Source organism: Mixophyes fleayi, chromosome 2 (assembly GCF_038048845.1).
Source record: "Mixophyes fleayi isolate aMixFle1 chromosome 2, aMixFle1.hap1, whole genome shotgun sequence".
Classification (NCBI taxonomy): Eukaryota; Metazoa; Chordata; class Amphibia; order Anura; family Limnodynastidae; genus Mixophyes; species Mixophyes fleayi.
In genome coordinates this window covers 170,383,578-170,401,015 of record NC_134403.1, presented here as the reverse complement: position 1 = coordinate 170,401,015, position 17,438 = coordinate 170,383,578, and the positions used below count along the sequence as shown (strand labels likewise).

At 38.4% G+C, this 17,438-nt stretch overlaps 1 protein-coding gene across 1 annotated transcript in view; it reads left to right on the top strand.

Moving 5' to 3' along the window:
* UBE2G1 (ubiquitin conjugating enzyme E2 G1) overlaps positions 1-16,757 on the top strand; it is a 38,183-nt gene extending 21,426 nt beyond the window's left edge. Inside the window, exons 2-6 of the mRNA XM_075194978.1 lie at positions 3,397-3,499; positions 7,061-7,158; positions 11,457-11,635; positions 14,047-14,168; positions 15,247-16,757. Coding sequence (XP_075051079.1) covers positions 3,397-3,499; positions 7,061-7,158; positions 11,457-11,635; positions 14,047-14,133 — 467 coding nt within the window. The 3' untranslated portion in view covers positions 14,134-14,168; positions 15,247-16,757. The remainder of the gene's footprint in view (positions 1-3,396; positions 3,500-7,060; positions 7,159-11,456; positions 11,636-14,046; positions 14,169-15,246) is intronic.
* The last annotated feature ends 681 nt before the right edge of the window (positions 16,758-17,438 follow it).

Here is a 17,438-nt window from a genome sequence, read left to right as displayed (position 1 = left end):
GCAGCCCTATTCCTGATTTTCAGGCTTGCATGAGATCAGTGTTGTATTTCCATGAAGTCAAATGGTTAGCTGGTGACTGTCAGCACAAACTTGGATACCACTCCGCTTCTGAATTTAGCCAGAGGGCTCTTTCTGCTTAGTCATGTTTTTAATAGTTGAATTGTTCTGGCCAATAAGGTGCTTGAGGAGACTAGCGGGGCAGCTTAATAGAGCCCAAAACTTGAATATTATATATTACTATGTGCCTGCAACTGGATTAAAACCCCCACATTGTTCACATGGTTCCGGATTTATGTAGACTGCAGCATTTCTGCTGATCTCCAGATCATTCCAGGCAATCATTGTGTAGGGGTGAATGCTGTTTTTCAGTAGCTCACAATGGGTGTGCTTTTCATACTGAACAAGCCAGGAGTCATTCCATGTAATGGGTCTGTTTTGCTCTCAGATTCTGACTGTCTAGGCTTGTTTCTTAAAAGGCAAAAATACACTTCCTTAAATGTGAGGTTTTTTTATTTTTTTTTTACGTTTACTTTTACTTAGCAATCAATTGCTACATTATTAATTCTAATCAATGTTGAGATTTAGTACTCCCTTTTTAAGTGGTCGATATTATATACACATGATAGTCTAAACCTTATCCCTTTTAGCCAGAAACATATTTACAAAAATGCTGTCTACATTTCTCTTCTAGATTTTATTTTGATCAGTGTTGAAGTTATTTTGAAAGGTGCCTAGTTATTTTGTTAGTAATAACTTCCATCTTTTAAGGATCCCAGCCAAGTGAGTGATTAAATCTTCCAACCCTTGATATATGCTGGTGTAAAAATATTCCTATTAATAAAGCGGTAATATATAGAACATGTGGGGGTTCTATGATACTTGGAAGACATGATTGGCCACAATATTGAATATAGCTGAAAACCTAACCTGTCTATATACAAACATGCAGTGCTCTGAACTTGACTCTTTCAAGTGTAATTGTTGAAAGTGTGGAATAGTTTGACCATAAATTCGCTCACTTTAGTGACTTGATGATTAGACATGTCGTCTGATACCAGTTATAAGGACTGATTTAATTCCTCTATATTATGCTGCGTTTAAAGTCCCAAAAAATCTGCGTGGGTTTTGCAAAGAAGTCACGGACGTTTTTATTTTCCGCTGTCTAAAAAAATCATGCTATCCAATTGCATTTCATTAAACGCCACACCTGTGCGATAATAGGCGAGTGCGAATTTGATAGAAAGGGAGAGCAGGGTTTTACACGGCCAGTTTAAAGGAATTAAAAAAAAAAAAAAGGCGACAAAAGAAAACTGCCATTAGCAGTTGTCTCCTGGCCCTAGACCACATGTGGCCCTTCAAGTCTTTACCCATGGCCCCCGTTCTCTCCTTTCTGCTTTGTCAGATTTGTTTATAATACTTGTTTAAAATGTCAGCTGATATGTTATTAAAGATGTCTTTTTAATAGATTGTATGTCTCCTTTTAACTTATTACTGAGATTAAGGCCCTTTTGAAGGTTAGAGGGCTGCCCATGCTACTCCTGAAGAGTGTATCGGGATTCCCATCGCTCTTATTGGTGGCACAAGTCTTCACTAAGGTCGGCTGTAAGAATATTGCAAAACGTTAAGCAATGCTGTTCTGTGGTCTCTAAACTGGTCTTATGAGTGTTGTATAGATACTGGTCAAATAGGGTATGTTAGTATGTTTTGCTTGGTAAAAAGTGGGGTAAATAATTAACAAGAGACATCACCTTTTGGTACCATACATTTTTTTCAGTCTTAGAAAGTTTGTATCTTTTTAAAGTATTTCACATTTTATTTATTTTATTCTGGTTTCCCTTTTTATCTGTCAGTTGTTCATATACATCTTGTTGACATATAATATGCATAATCCTTCTAGATGTGCATGTGATGCTGAAATTAGAAACTGCATGTATGCTATCCTATGCTCGGCTAGGTATTGTTTGAAATATAAACGGAAATCTTTTGCATTTCAAACCAAGAAATATTTGACATGTAGTATTTAATGCACCTGTCACCCTCTTCAAGCAGGATGTATATAATTGCATTGCAGATCTAGTTACCGGTCAATCGAAGGTCTGTGTGCTGCCACAACTCAAGCTTTTCATGGAAACGCACAGAGTGTTGACATATGGACTTAATGCATTATGACCTTCCTTTTTTTCTTTTTTTCGGCCCCATTTGCAAGACCCTAAACTAAAGAAGGTGGCAGCAGTGTATAGTCTTATTATTTTACTATAATTTGAAATAATTGGAACAGATCAGTTAAAAAGGAAGATAGATTTGATTAGCATCATTCAGTGTCTGTAATATCTCTTGATGTTGGACTGGCACTAGGTCATCCAAGTGTAAATGATGGAAAACGCCAATTAAAGATTTCCTACCATCAGCACTTAACTGCTTGCCTTTCGCCGAGAAATCTGCTGTTGGGGTACCCCCTAGTACCTGGAAATGTGCACAGCCGCATGTTCAGCGGAACATCGCAGCTAACTGAATTCTCCCGGAGGCAGGGAAGTTTTTTTTCTTAAATTATTCTAGAGCTAATTTAAAGCTGCAATTTTGGATGCATTGGTGTGGCCAAAACAGGCCCACACTGCTGCTGTCAATGCTGGCTTGTGTTATGGGAGAAGAAAAACAGACTGGTGCCTGCTCCACATTAATTGCACATTATTAAAAGTGAATTTTGAGCAATAATTGCTAAAGAGCAGTGCACTCCTGTATTTGTTATTGGAAATCTCAAGATTTTCCATACAGGATAAAATTGAATTTTTAAATGCATGGGATGCCTAAATTTGCAATGCTATAAAATACATGCAAAATAGATGAAAGGGAAAAATAAGTGGGAGGGGTGGGAGTTTAGGTTTGTGTACACATATGCAAGCAAGGTTTTGTAAGTTTGTTCCCCCCCCACCCCCCACCCCCCACCCCCCCCCCCCACACACACACACACACACACACACACTTATTTTTCATAGAAAATGTGTGTTTTTGCTTTTTGTTTTTGTTTTTTCGTTTTCTTGTTTTCCATTTGAATTTTGTTGGTTTCAATGTCGCATTAAAGGTGTAAAAAAGTCTGACACGATTTGTTTTGATTTCAGCATTTACATCAAATACCTGTAATTTCAATAAGGGTGTATACACTTTTTTTATACTTGGTGTAAGTAAACGGAAGTCTTCAATTTTAGTCATTTTGGCAAGTTACTAAAATTGGAGGCTTAATACAAATCGCTGATAATTTATTTGCAAAACTTTTGTTTTCTTGTTGCTTTCATTGTTGGGTTTCTTTATTTTTTAGGGGTCATCCCTAAACTGTATATAATTTATTGTTGCACATTACGGCTGCTAAAATTGCCTTTTTCTTTTCTTTTTTTCTTACAGAACTAAATAAAAATCCAGTAGAGGGATTCTCGGCAGGTTTAATAGAGGACAATGACCTATACCGATGGGAAGTTCTTATAATTGGCCCACCAGATACATTATAGTAAGTATAATGGACCTAAAAACATCAACCGGTAGATTTGCTTTCCCATTTTGATTTATTTAATATTAATTTGAGTTTCCAACCACCTTCTCTAGTACCCCCTACAGGCTGTTCTTAAGTTTCTTGATGCCCACATGAATTAAATGCATTGACCCTGCAAGTAATTAAGCCATAGTCTGCCATAAATAAACAGAACATATTTGGGGATACTTGTGAAAAGACATTAGAACAATATTCTGCTGTACAAACTGGTATTTGTTTCTTTAAAGTGATGCATCAATGTCTTTTCAAATGGAAGACTTTATGTACCCTGCAAAAGTAAATCTTCTAATGCTAAACATAAAAATTGTAGTCTTCATCTTAACATATTCCATTAGTTTGGGTTTTATTGCATTTGGTTATCCCAAATTAATAATTTATTTAGCCATGTTAACAATGAGGTACAATGAAATTATAGCTATGTACTTTGTAAACTGGCGAGCTTATTAAAATTGTCCTGTCACCTATACATTGAACAGTTTTCAGAACAAACCTCTTATGTTATTGAACTGGGTAGAAAGCGTGTTCAAAAGCTGGCTCTTCTCTTTGTTGTTTGGGGTCATGGGTTAAGTATATTCCAGGCAGTAAATCTTGTTTCACAATACGTAGTGTAGGAATTACCAAATAAGAGACTCCTAACTGCAGGCTTCTTAAGCAGTTGCTGTTTTATTCCAGCATAACACACATGTTCCTGACACACTAACTACACCCACACGCCATAGCTATTGTCCGGCTTCTAGTCAGCGTTGGAAACCCTGCCCACCAGATCTCACAAACGCACACTACAGAAATCACACCTGTGTGTAAACTCCCTCCTCAAGGTAACAGCAGGATCATTAACACTGCCTGTACCTTTCCCTGCTGGACAGGACCTATTCTAGAGCATAGTTGAAAAAAATTACTGACAATATGAAACCCCTCAGGTGCTGTTATAATATCTTCACAGATTAATAGAAGAGGTTATACTTATATTTGTGATGATATTCTTAGAGATCTTGATTGTTTACAGTACTTTTCTCATATGTTGTGTACATGGAAAAGAAAAATCACAATAGTACAGTATTGTTGGACATATAAAATTGTATGATATAGTCTTAGTCCACATATAATTATTTTTTTGCTTGAAAACCCACAGCTTCTTAGCTTATCGCATCCTAGTGTTGGGCTACTCACTCAGTGTTGGACTAGGGCATGAAGGGTCCACTGGGGGGCTGCAACACTAGGGGCCCATCAGAGGGGGTGTGGCCAGCCATCATAGAGGCGAGACCAGACACTAGAGGGTGAGTGGTCAGCACACAAAGGACAGCTAGCACCATAGTGTAGTATATAAAGAATGCAGTGTCTTTCTGTCTATCGTACACCGTATTTACCTGCCCCTTAGATTGGGCAGAACAGTCACCAAAAATTGGGATTGTCCTACTAGACCAGGCTTGGCTAACCTGTGGTACTCCAAGTGTTGTGAAACTACAAGCCCCAGCATGCTTTTTCCAATATATAGCAGCTTATTGCTGTAAGGGTATGCTGGGACATGTAGTTTCACAACACCTGGAGTGCCACAGGTTAGCCAAGCCTGTACTAGACTCAGAACATTTGACAGACTGTCCTACCTGTTCTTGTCACTTTTACCACTTGTGGCTGCTGGTTTCTTTAGTTGCGGCTTGTCTGGATCCTGGAATGTTGGGGGCCCTATTTGGAAAAAAATGAGTACATTTAGAAAATTCCAACCAGCCCCAGCGTTTAAATCAATAGGACCCACAATGAATACTTAGGTTTATTAAATGGCAATACTATTACTTTATTGTTGGGACTGGATGAAGGCCTATTTCCCTCCCTCCAGACAGCCCCTGCAATAAATTAATCGCATTTACGTATAATAAATATACCTATTTCCCGTAGCTGTCACTGCCATTAAATTCCTATTTAATAAATAGACCTCATGCTCCTCAAACTCAGCCCCACATTCAATTAATAGCCCTCAAACCACCCCATCTTAAATGAATAGTCCCCACTATAAAATTAAATTGCCCCACCTTCACCCTACAAACAAAATGGCACCCAGTATTTAACCACCATCTACCACACACACATTACATTGCCATAAGCCCGCTGTGCCATCACACACACACATCACTGTGCCCCTTCATCACCAGGCTGTGCCTCCTGATCACACTGCTCCCTCCATGCTACTTTTGCCCCCCCCCCCCCTTCTCCTGGCCCCCCTACATCACACTCTGCCATGCTGCTTTGGCCCCCCTTCATCACACTCCTTGCCATTTTCCCACTGCCCCCACCAACGAAGAGGAGAGTGATCAGGGTCGGGGCCTGCTAGGGGATAGCCCGGTCCCCCGTCGGGCCATTCTGACCCTGTACTCACTAGAACACTGTGGGGAAAAGGCACATCAACATAGGCATCTTTTTTTTTTTTTTCTTTTTCTTGTCTTTTGTATTCTTCCTCCATACATCATAAGGAGCTCACCATCATATCATAAAAGGGAGAAATAAAGTGCATCTAGTGTGATACCGCTTCAAAAAATCTAAAATCTTTTTTTTTATTCGCACAAAAATGTTACTCGCATTTAACAAATAAAATAAGGGTAAAATCCAAAAGGAAAATAGCCATGCACTCCTACCAGATAAATGAGTATCAAGGTAGTTGGTAATTATTCCACACAGAACCTGGGATAGAAACAACTATGGAAAGCCAAATAAATCCCTCTTCAGTGGAAGAGATGTGTGTGTGTGTGTGGTTTTGTTTTGTGGTTTTTGTTTTTTTTTCCCCATCCACGCTCTGGGATTGGTGTATATTCCAAATTGTAACCTATTTGTCAGAAGTGGAGCAATGTTGGATTTTATATTCTTTATTAAAGGACCTATTCTAGTTACTTTTTTCCAAAGTAGTAGCCTTAGCAATTATTTGTCTAGAACATTTGGACAACTCATTCTTGATCAATACTGCCCTCCATGCAGAGCAGATAGGAAGGATCCTCTTGTAACAGGAGCTCTTTCCAAATCTGGTAACACTAGTATCTTCTTAGACAGATCTCCATTGCAGCTGCATATGTTTTCCTACCTAATAGGAAATTCAGTGACTTCCAAATATTTCCCTAAGATTAGTGGAGAAGTCTGCTCTTTAACTTTTTCTATACAATGACATATTACACAGCGTTTTATACACAATAATCCTTCACATCTGTCCTAGTGTGTTGCAACACACTGTACTCACTGGGGCCAGGAACTGTAAGTAGCCGTTCATGCCACTTGCTGGAACACAAAGCTGTCAAACAATTTTACGTGTGCAGACAAGAGTGTGTTTTTGCGCTGCCCATAGTGGACAATCTCTACTTCCACTGTTTTAACTTGCACAACCATATGAAAACAGTTTAGTGTCTTTACTAATGGTAAACCGTGCAAATGAAGTGTGGGTTTTTTTTTTCCCCCCTTGAAAGTTGTATGTCATTAGGTCAGTTAAGAAAAACTAATTTAAAATATTTTTTTTTTCCGTTTTGTTTTGTTTTCCCCTAGTGAGGGTGGTGTCTTCAAGGCTCATCTTACTTTTCCAAGAGATTATCCCCTGAGGCCGCCAAAAATGAAGTTTATAACAGAAATCTGGCATCCAAATGGTGAGTTCTGTCTATAAATGAATATTTTTACCACTCTTTCAGGAACATTTTACATCTTGTTGATGTGCTGCTGTCACCGATAACACTTTTCCGTCGTCCTCCTCCATGGCAGCCCCCCAGAAGGTGTATGATGTGATTTTCTTCCTGACAGGGGTGGCTCCTTTGGGAGGCTAGTTGTAGTAGCCAATTCCTCATGACTCTGTAGTTCACACAGTTACACTGTGTTCTGTGGTTGGAGTGCAGGAGAATGCAATTGCATGTGTGCAATCATTTCTGGGTCTCGCACTGTAGATCAACTAGCAACTCTATTTCCGCGTTTATTCAAATGATCACTACTTTGGGGTATGGCATTTTTTCAGCATCACTGCTGTGAACTTGCTGCACATTCCACCATTATGGAGGAACTCGCCCACCAAAAGCTGGCAACCATCCTAGGAAAGCCCCTGCTTTATGTAAATCTTACTATCTGTCTAGTTATTCTTTTTTCTTCTTGGTACTCTTTTTAAGAGCCTGTTTTAAGGAAAGAAAAGCAGTTTCTCATATTTGAGCATTATGAAGGATTGTTTTACTTGGCCTGTATTCTTCAATCCATGAAGCTACGGATCATCCTCCTGTACAGATTAAGGAGTTGTTGTCTTGATGTCCTGCTTAGTGACAAAGGTGCACTGCATGGAGTTCTGCACCTTGCAGGAGCGAAAGGAGCCCAGGTCACAAAGCATCTGGAAAATGGTTCTTCAACATATGGATCCCTAGGTTCCCCTACTGGTCTGATGTGTAATCTGACAGTGAGTTTTGGGGAAATTAAAGGAGGTCCCAGATAATTAATCCTGAGGTGGTTAATGTCCTCCACAAACCATTAATAAAACCATGTGGATAGACGATATGCTAGGTCCTTTTGCTCCAAGATTCTCCTTGAAAACCATCAGCAGAAGGGCAGTGTGTTTTACGTACACTGGGTTATTATACTGAATATTGTGTTAATAAGGAGTGGCTGCAGTTGGATAGATGTTGGCCTAATCTAAAGAGACTCTATTGTGCATCCTTCCAAATGGTGGTCTGTTCCTAACATTGATGCTGCTACATAATAACACTGAACTCTTAGGGCTAGATTTACTAAGCTGCGGGTTTGAAAAAGTGGGGATGTTGCCTATAGCAACCAATCAGATTCTAGCTGTCATTTTGTAGAAGGTACTAAATAAATGAAAGCTAGAATCTGATTGGTTGCTATAGGCAACATCCCCACTTTTTTAAACCCGCAGCTTAGTAAATCTAGCCCCTAGAGCTCTTTTATGAAGAATCTTTAAAGCAATTTTTCTATCATCTTTTTATGTCAGGAGTATGACTTTAGCTGTGTTTGCCAGAACACAGCCTGTGCAGCAGACATGTACTTCAAAAAAATTTATTGTGTATATGTATGTATGTATGGGTGTTTTATTTTTTATTTTTCTGGGTTTGATTCAGAAGATCAGAGGCAAATCCCATTACCTGCCACAAAACTTTTTCCTTCCTCTTCCTCTCGGCAGATATTCAGGGGAGCACAAAGTTCTAGGACTAGGATTGAGGTTCTTATGCAAGCAAAACAATATAACTCTTTCTCTGTTTACTATAAAACTTGAAAGTCTTATCCTGTAGTGCGAACCCAAACTGGTGGATCCTGCTTTTTTTCAGCATTGCACAGCTATTTTTCTAGACACCAAATTGGCATCCGGTGATCTTATTGATCTATAATTTTATGTAATTTTTTTTTTTTTCCCGTCTCGCAGCAGTAAAGAATATTCAACATTGTATCAAGGCTTGTGTGGCACTTTGGGATGTTAGTCTTGTCCTATTGCTAGGATATGTCCCATTTTTATTTTATTTTTATTTTTTTATAACTGCCATGGAGGATGGGGGGAAAAAAAATATATTACAATATATATTACATTTCTTTGAAGTACTCCATGGCAGCCAGGATATTTCCACTTATGTTATCTATGTTTTGTAGGACCGCTTGGAAGGTTTCTCAGGCACCAGAGGAAGGAGTCTTCATATTATATACCTTCTGGTGGCGCCTTTTTCCCTGACTTTACTCAGCTGACTAGTTTTGTTATAGCTGCCATGGAGTCTTTCAAAGAAATGGAATTAATGGTAATCTTATTTCTTAATATACAGAAAGATATAGATATATCTATCACCATATGTATTATGGTGTGTCTGTGTAAATACAAAGTATTTTTTATTAGGTGTATGTGTATATATAATTTAAATACACTCAGTGGCCACTTAATTGGGTACACCTTTCTAGTTCCTTAAGGCTTTTTGTCTATGTCGACATGATAGTTTCATGAAGATTTGTCTGCTGCACATTCATGCAGCAAATATCCTGTTTAACACTTCCTTAAGATACTTTTTTTTTTTTTTTTTGGATTGATATCTGGTGACTGTGGAAGCCACTGAACATATTTTCCTATTCATGAAACCAGGTTGAGATTGTGTGCCTTGTGACGAGGTGTTATGCTGCTGGAAGTAGCCATTAGAACAGGGGTATGCAACCTGCGGCTCTCCAGGTGTTGTGAAACTACAAATCCCAGCATGCCTTGCCACCTATCTGCTGGTTATCTACTGGCAAAGCATGCTGGGACTTGTAGTTTCACAACACCTGGAGAGCCGCAGGTTGCCTACCCCTGCATTAGAAGATGGCTATGCTGTGGCATTTAATAATGCTCAATTTGTATTAAGGGGCCTAATGTGTGCCAAGAAAATTTGGATTCATGTTTACACAAAATCCTGAACCTACCATCTGCATGTCGCAACAGAAATCAAGATTTGTCAGATTGTTTTTATAATGTTATAATGTAAACAAAACAACAGTTGTTGTCAGCGCTTATCATTAACACTGCATATCTGTATATCTGGAACCCATAATGGTATTCTGCTGCTGTAGCCCATTCTTTTCATACTTGTAACGCAAGGTTACAAGCTTGAAGTGGATGGCTGCAGCAGCAACGTATGGTTATTTGAGTTGTTGCCTGTGTTGGGTACATATTGTTGACCATGGAAAACAGCCGGACCCACCGGCATTGCTCTTATATTGTCAGCATTGTGATTGTTGACATTGTGAAGTTGTTAAGAGAATGGAAGTGTTGGCATTTAGCCTGCCAACATTTTCATGTTGACAGGATGACTGCCGACATTGCTGGTAAATTGACCACATCCCTGTTGCCTATCTGTCTGCTTGGACCAATCTGGCTCTTCTCCTGATCTCTCTTTTTAACAAGCATTTTGACCACAAAACTGTAGCTCACTAGTGGTTTTTGGTTTTTATGCACAATTTTCTGCTTTAGGGTATCGACACCCTGGTAATTACTGCTCTAGGTAAATCGGCAACTGCCTGCAAATTGTAGGTGGTGTAAACATTGGGATTCGTTGCACTAGTGCAAATGCTCAGATTGCTGCAGAGGACATCTATAGAGTTTATCTGCAGTAGTATGGCAGGAACTGACACCGCCCTCAATGTGCAGCCATAATCAAATACATCAACCACAGAAAATGGCATTTATCTACGTTGTATCGTGTGCCAGTGCCCTAACAGAAGACAAGAATTATATCTTGGTTACATTTACACCTTTGTAGTGAAATGTACGTGTCCAGGCTCTGCTATTGCAATTGAATGGAAGTTAGCTGCATAACCTGTATTTGCATCCAAAGATCACCTAGTTAATTATTCCGCTACTTGACTGTTGTATTTTACCTTTTGGAACTTCTTCACAGGAAATTTCGGTACTGAATTTGAATTCTCATTCACATTGCTTTTATAGTTTCTACTAAGATTTAAGCACTGAGGAGTACACGTTGCTTGTTCATTTAGAACTATTGATTTCCTGCACCCACAAAGGACCAGGGTATAAGAAGTGCAATGTAGAGGGAGAGGGACTGTACAAGTTAATGCTTGGTTTCCATTGTTGTAAATGGCTTACAAGTTAGAGCGATGGGTCTGCAGGCTCATCCATTTAAGAGCTTGGCTCCAATATAGATTAAAGCTGTGCTCTTTAGGTTACAATGTTACTTAGCTGAGTATGAAGTGATGAGGTTACATGTATGTCTGGTAGCTTGTGTCGATACTTGCCAAGCTATGCTAATGCGCATTACTTTTTACCATTAATAGTCTTGTACTTAATGCTTTACAGATGCTGAGGAATATATTTGTAACGGTTTATGTCTGTGTTGTACCATACACATGACGCCTACAATGGTTTTACAAAGTGTCTGTTATTGTCTTTACCTATTGTTTCTAAACTGAATTTCACTTTGTCTTTCAGTTGATAAGAATGGTGACGTGTGCATATCCATTCTTCATGAACCTGGGGAGGATAAATATGGCTATGAGAAACCTGAAGAGCGCTGGCTTCCTATTCATACGGTGGAAACCATAATGATCAGTGTAATTTCTATGCTAGCAGACCCCAATGGAGACTCCCCAGCCAATGTGGATGCAGCAGTATGTTCTCCTTCTTGTACCTCTTTATTATTGTTGGAACATTTTTGTGATCTTGCCTGGAGATTGGTCACAATATAAAAAAATCCCTTCCATTTATATACTGCTTTGTTAACTTGTGTATATATATATATATATATTTTTTTTTATTATTTTTTTTTTGTTTTGGAAAAAATTGTTCCAGTCCTCTTTTGGGGAGGAGGGGGGTGAGTTCTTATTCCACAAGGTACGCGGTTTGCCACTACTAAAAATGTATATTTATTAAAGACTCTGTAATAAATATACATTTGGTTAAATATACTCCCGCACATGCTATAGCAGTTTGCGGTTTGTTTGTTTTTAAATAGATTTATTTTTTTTCTTTTAATAGGCAACATGTTTTCAAGGGTAATTCCACCCATAATTTAACTGCCTTCCAACTGGCATAATTGCAGGAGTCCCCCAGCAGTATTCACAACAAAGAACAAACATTCTTAACAAAGAGACTTAAAATCCAAACCATGCTGCTTATCCTCATGTTGTCAGTAATGCTAGTTTTCAGTGCTCAACCAACAATTATACCTGAGTGGTTGAGTAAACAACAATGTTCTAAACATGGTTATATAAATATAGATCTATAATTCTCTATATAGATAGATGGATACATTGGGCTGGATGTGTTACCTGAGCTATTCTTTTTAAGTATTTTTCACTTCATACTTTACCAGCTAAGTTTTTCACCCATTTCTGTAACTGATCATTCATTAGACACTACAATATATCTTAAATATTGCTGTATTAGGTCTGTGTGAAGACTGTTCGTTCTAAAATCACCTAGGCGGATTGTTGCAACGAAACTGGTTTATTCAATAGATGTCAAAACTGGCAGAGCAATTCCTTAGAAGCACAGCGTAGGCGCGTGACGGAAGCGCAGTTCCTAGTCACCCCACAAGATACAGTCACAGACGCCAAAAACACAGTTTATATAATATAAAATATTTGCTGGTGATTGGTGGTAATATGAACAGCTAGCCCTGGAGTGGCCTCTCCCTTGCTGACCATTGGTACTCTGGCTAAAACTCCTAGACACACTCTCTCCCCAGAGAACCATCATGGCATGTCCTTGTTGACCAGAGGGCAAAAGTGGATAATATGGAGTTTTGTTTATTCTCATTGTTTAGCCCTTTATCCTGTTGTGTTTGATTAGCTCTTCCACCTGGCGATAATTTAATTTAAGAATAAACCCTTCTAACAAAATCAATAACCTAAAATACATGCATGTGCTAAAATATATGCATTTTCCTGCGTGAACAGAAATGTACAATAAACGAACACAGCCCGATGAGAACAATTCAGTAGACAGAAAAAGGCAATGGAACACAAATTTTCCAATGTGTGTTAACTGCTTGTGACTTTGAAAGCACTGGTTGGAAGCAGCAGCAACAAGTTTTGAACTGCAAATTATTTTTTTTTACATTACTTGTGCTTCCAAAAGCACTTTTCTAGTCTGACAGGTGATCCCATCAAATATCCTACAGATATATTTGGCATTCCACAGAGCAAAGGAAGTGTGTGGGTCTTTTTGCATCAGTAGAAACCGAGATCGATCTGAAGGTTGGCCACTTGGGGGGGGAGTTCATTTACCTGTAGAGTGCCTCAGGAATGATTGTGAAGGCAGTCCATGACAATGTAACATCACAGATTTTTCTTGCCACCCCACAGAGGCGCGCATTAAAATATGTGCTATTCCTTGCCTCCCTCTCCAATGCTTGTGTTCCAGTACTTTTATATGTGACTAGTCTCTTTTGATTTTTAATTTGTGCTTTTGTACATTATTGACAATATTGTCTATTTTGTACAGTGTGTTCTATTGTGTGTACCCCCTTTCCTTTTCCTTTTTCCCCTTTTTTACTTTCTGTTCCTCCCCATAATTTAAATAACAAAAACAAACTATGACTTAACCTATGGGGCATATTCAATTAGCCACGAAGACCCTCAAATGGTTGCAATGGCACTCTGCAGATATGTAATATCTGATTTCTCCTCACCCCTATGGGGGAGAAAAAGCTACTGGAGAGAGCGCGCAGTCACTATGTTAGGAGAGACATCGCAGCTTATTGAATATGTCTTGATTATTGAGACAAAACCTGATGTTTGGGTACCTGGAAATGTGCACAGTCGGACATCACTCTAAAGTCCAGCCATTCATCGCAGGGAATTCGCCCTCTAATATTGCCAAAAGTATTTGGCAATACCACCAGTGATTAAAACTATACTGATACTGAATTTATTAATAATGCTAGAAGGTCCCTCGTACACTAAAATCTTCTGTACTTTCCTATAACTAAATTCACAACGTATGTTTGACATTATTTGCTTTGTGTGACTGAATTGCGGTTAACTTTTGATTGCTTCCACACTTCCGAATTCTATAGAAAGAGTGGCGAGAAGACCGGAATGGAGAATTTAAAAGGAAAGTTGCCCGCTGTGTAAGAAAAAGCCAAGAGACTGCTTTTGAGTGACCATTAAGCAGCAACTAGTAGCTTCACGATTCAGGGTAATGGGTTTTCTTCCTTTTTTATTTTGTTTTATCAGTTTTACTTTTGTCCTTATTACTATGTGGAAAGTACTAACAGGTACTCATATTATCTGTAGAATGCTTAGCCCCTCCTTAATACAGATTGCATTTATTACTTTTTTCTATTTTCATTTTTTTTAAATTCTAATAGTTGATCATAGTTTTCCCCACACAAGAGTAATTCATTAAATTTGCTTATGCACATGTTACAAATAAAATGAACTGGTGCTGTAAAGCTGCCCATACAGAGTTCTAGCCTAGATCGAAGTTCCATTCTTTTTCTGCCCCAAGCACTGCTTACACTCATTTGCTATGTGATGGAATCCCAAGAATTACGAACTACTGTGAAGAAGTCTATCACTGAAGGCAGTGTGGTAAACATAATAGAGTAGTTGGTGGCTACGTGGTCTTTTTTTTTTTTTTTTTTCTTTTTTTTTTTGTTTTGACTTCTCTAGGGCTTTGGTGTAGACCTCTCCCTTTCCTATTTTTTTTTTTTTAAAATCTTTTCCAGAATACTTTTGACGTTGGACCAGGGATTTTCATATTTAGCAGCTTCAAATCTGCTATGATACATAATAAAACTACACTTTATTTTATTTTTATTCTTCTTTTTTTTTTTTTTTTGTTATGCCCTTAAGGCAAAATCATTCCTCCTTAACTTTGTCCTCCTCAGAGTGACTGTAAATTGTTGCTCTGTTCTGATGTCCTACACGCAGACATAATAGCGCCATCTCTCATACACCTCCTAGATATATATTCCATACCATCCCTTAGTAAAGAAATACAAAGAGGAACAGAAGCCATATATTTTTTTTTGTCATTGGTAAGACCAAGTAGCCAAAGTATAGGTGAGACCAAGGAGGTTGCTCTTAGCCTATACTGGAAGATAGCCTAAGACAGTCCTAATATTTATAGTCCACTGAGCTAGAAATAATTAAGCACATAAAAGCTGGTTGCAACTCCTTTAAACTTTAGAATTGTGAATTGATAAAATTGTTTTAACACTGCTGCTCAATGTTCTCTAATATATATTTATATTTCCCCACCCCTGCTCTAGGTCTCCATTTGAGAAACAAGGCACTGTTTTTCCTGCACTCTACCCACCTTTTGCTGGACTTTTTGTTGTAATAAGTTGGCAAACACTGGCTGGCACCGGGGTTGCAATAAGACATGCCAGTTAATGCTGATAAGAGCCTAACAAGTGCCAACTTAAAAGGTGATTTTCGCATTTCAAAATCTAAAGAACTGCTTTAAACTTCAGGAAGAATTGTACAGACTTGTACATAGCACAACATGATCTGGATAATATAGTTACTGTTCATGTACCTCCATAACTACACATTGTACCAAATAATGCTTTCTTGATAGGATAAGAATCATGTAAAGTCTGAGAATGCAAATAGCAGAAAATATGAAGGAAAAGAGAGCATTTGTACTTGGGTTTTCCTAGGCCTCTGTTCAGCTTGATCTCTCCAGAGGGGGACGTTGTGTATGTGAGTGGGGTTTTTCTTTCCTTCATCATCCCACCCCCTTCCTAGTTTGTAAAAGTTAGCAGAACTGTCAGACTTCAAGCAATATAGGGTCCCCTTCCTTACCTGGCAAGTGCTCAATGAAGTCTTTCAAACCTTGATCTTCCTTCTGCTCCTACAATCAAACATGTTGTCTCTATGCAGAAAAAGCCATTTTGTGATGTTTATGGACAATTCTTTAATAATTTTTAACTCTGCCATGCAGCAGGATTTTAGCAGTGTTGAATTATGTTTGTGTGGGGTTCTTCCTTTTTTTTTTTTTTTTTCCTCCTGTTTTGCCCTTAAATAGTGCTGTTTTGTGTGGACTTACACCTAATAAAAAATGACCTAGAAATCTAATTCCTAGAAATCCACAATTCTAGTCCTAGCGGCCTCCTTCATGCACGGGTCACTGCAGGAATTTGGTTACCTTTTTTTAAAGTGATAACTCGCACATATAACCCCTAAGGGGCGTAAACTCTGGTAATTAAACTCCTGAAGTGCCTTATCACATCATAAAGATGGGCGACAGTTTTCTCTTTGGGTCATGTGCAAAACTGTGCTCCTACCGAATTCATCTAAACATATGCTGCTCATTCTCGCTGTAAGAAGAAACATTTACTGCAAAGAGTCTCTAAAACCCTGCTGCTTTTTTAATGAATCAACCAGTGACTGTTTGTGACTGCATTTCCTATATGATCCTTTTCCTTAGCTACCTGGTATTGAACTTGGAAGAAGGAAAGCATGCCTAGGTGTAGGTCTATCAAAGTCTCTTCAGGGCTTGACACAATGTTGCATTTTCTTCATGTCTGTCTTATTTTTATTTTATATTTTTCAGTCCCGTCCCCCCCCCTCTACACAATAACACTGTCGCCTTTCTGATTCCTATTTTTTTTTTTTTTTTTTTTCTTTTTCATTTTATCTTCAACAGTTTTTCCTCACCCAGTGTACAAAAAAAAAAAAGAAATTTGCGATGTATATTTTCATGTAATTTGATTTTGGAATTCTGTCACCTTCTGTAGTGCGTTCTTCCAAAATATAATTTTTTTTTTCCAATGTGCCTATTCTGGTTATTTGTGTGATTTTAAGCTATTTTATGTGGAGATTTGATATACATTGAAATGGACAAGGATACCTAGTTGTCTTGTGCTTATGGAAAAAGGTAAACTCTAATATTTGTGGTTGCAGAGCAGTGATGCTACAGCATTATGTAAACTTTATTAAAACAGAATAGTTGTGAAAAGGTCAAACTGATACTAAACTTTCTGAAAGAAATGATAAAACATACAGTACCTCATATTGTAAGATTTTATTATCTTTCATGGTTTTTCAGCCAAACCTTTGTGCAGTTATGGCGAAGTAGATTTTGGTAGCACGGCTTGGCATGTATCAACTTTAATGACTTAAGAGTATATATTGCAACAAAATAGGCCTTTGCAATTGTCTGACTATCAATAGAAATGTTGCTGTTTCTATAACATTATGCTATCTAGTACTTCTCAAGGTCTCCTGTCCAGGACCTTGGTATGCACACACAGTGCATACATTACACAAATACAAACCACTCAGTCCTATAAACAAAGGAGTAACGTCGGCCTCACACAGTGATGTTGGTCAGTATGCCTTATTTCGCCACCTCTGTCACTGCAAAATAGCGATGCCTGATGATGACCATAATGAAATCGATAGGCCAAGTCTTGTCCAATTTTGCCACAAGTTATCCTGCTCTCTAGAGGAAGGG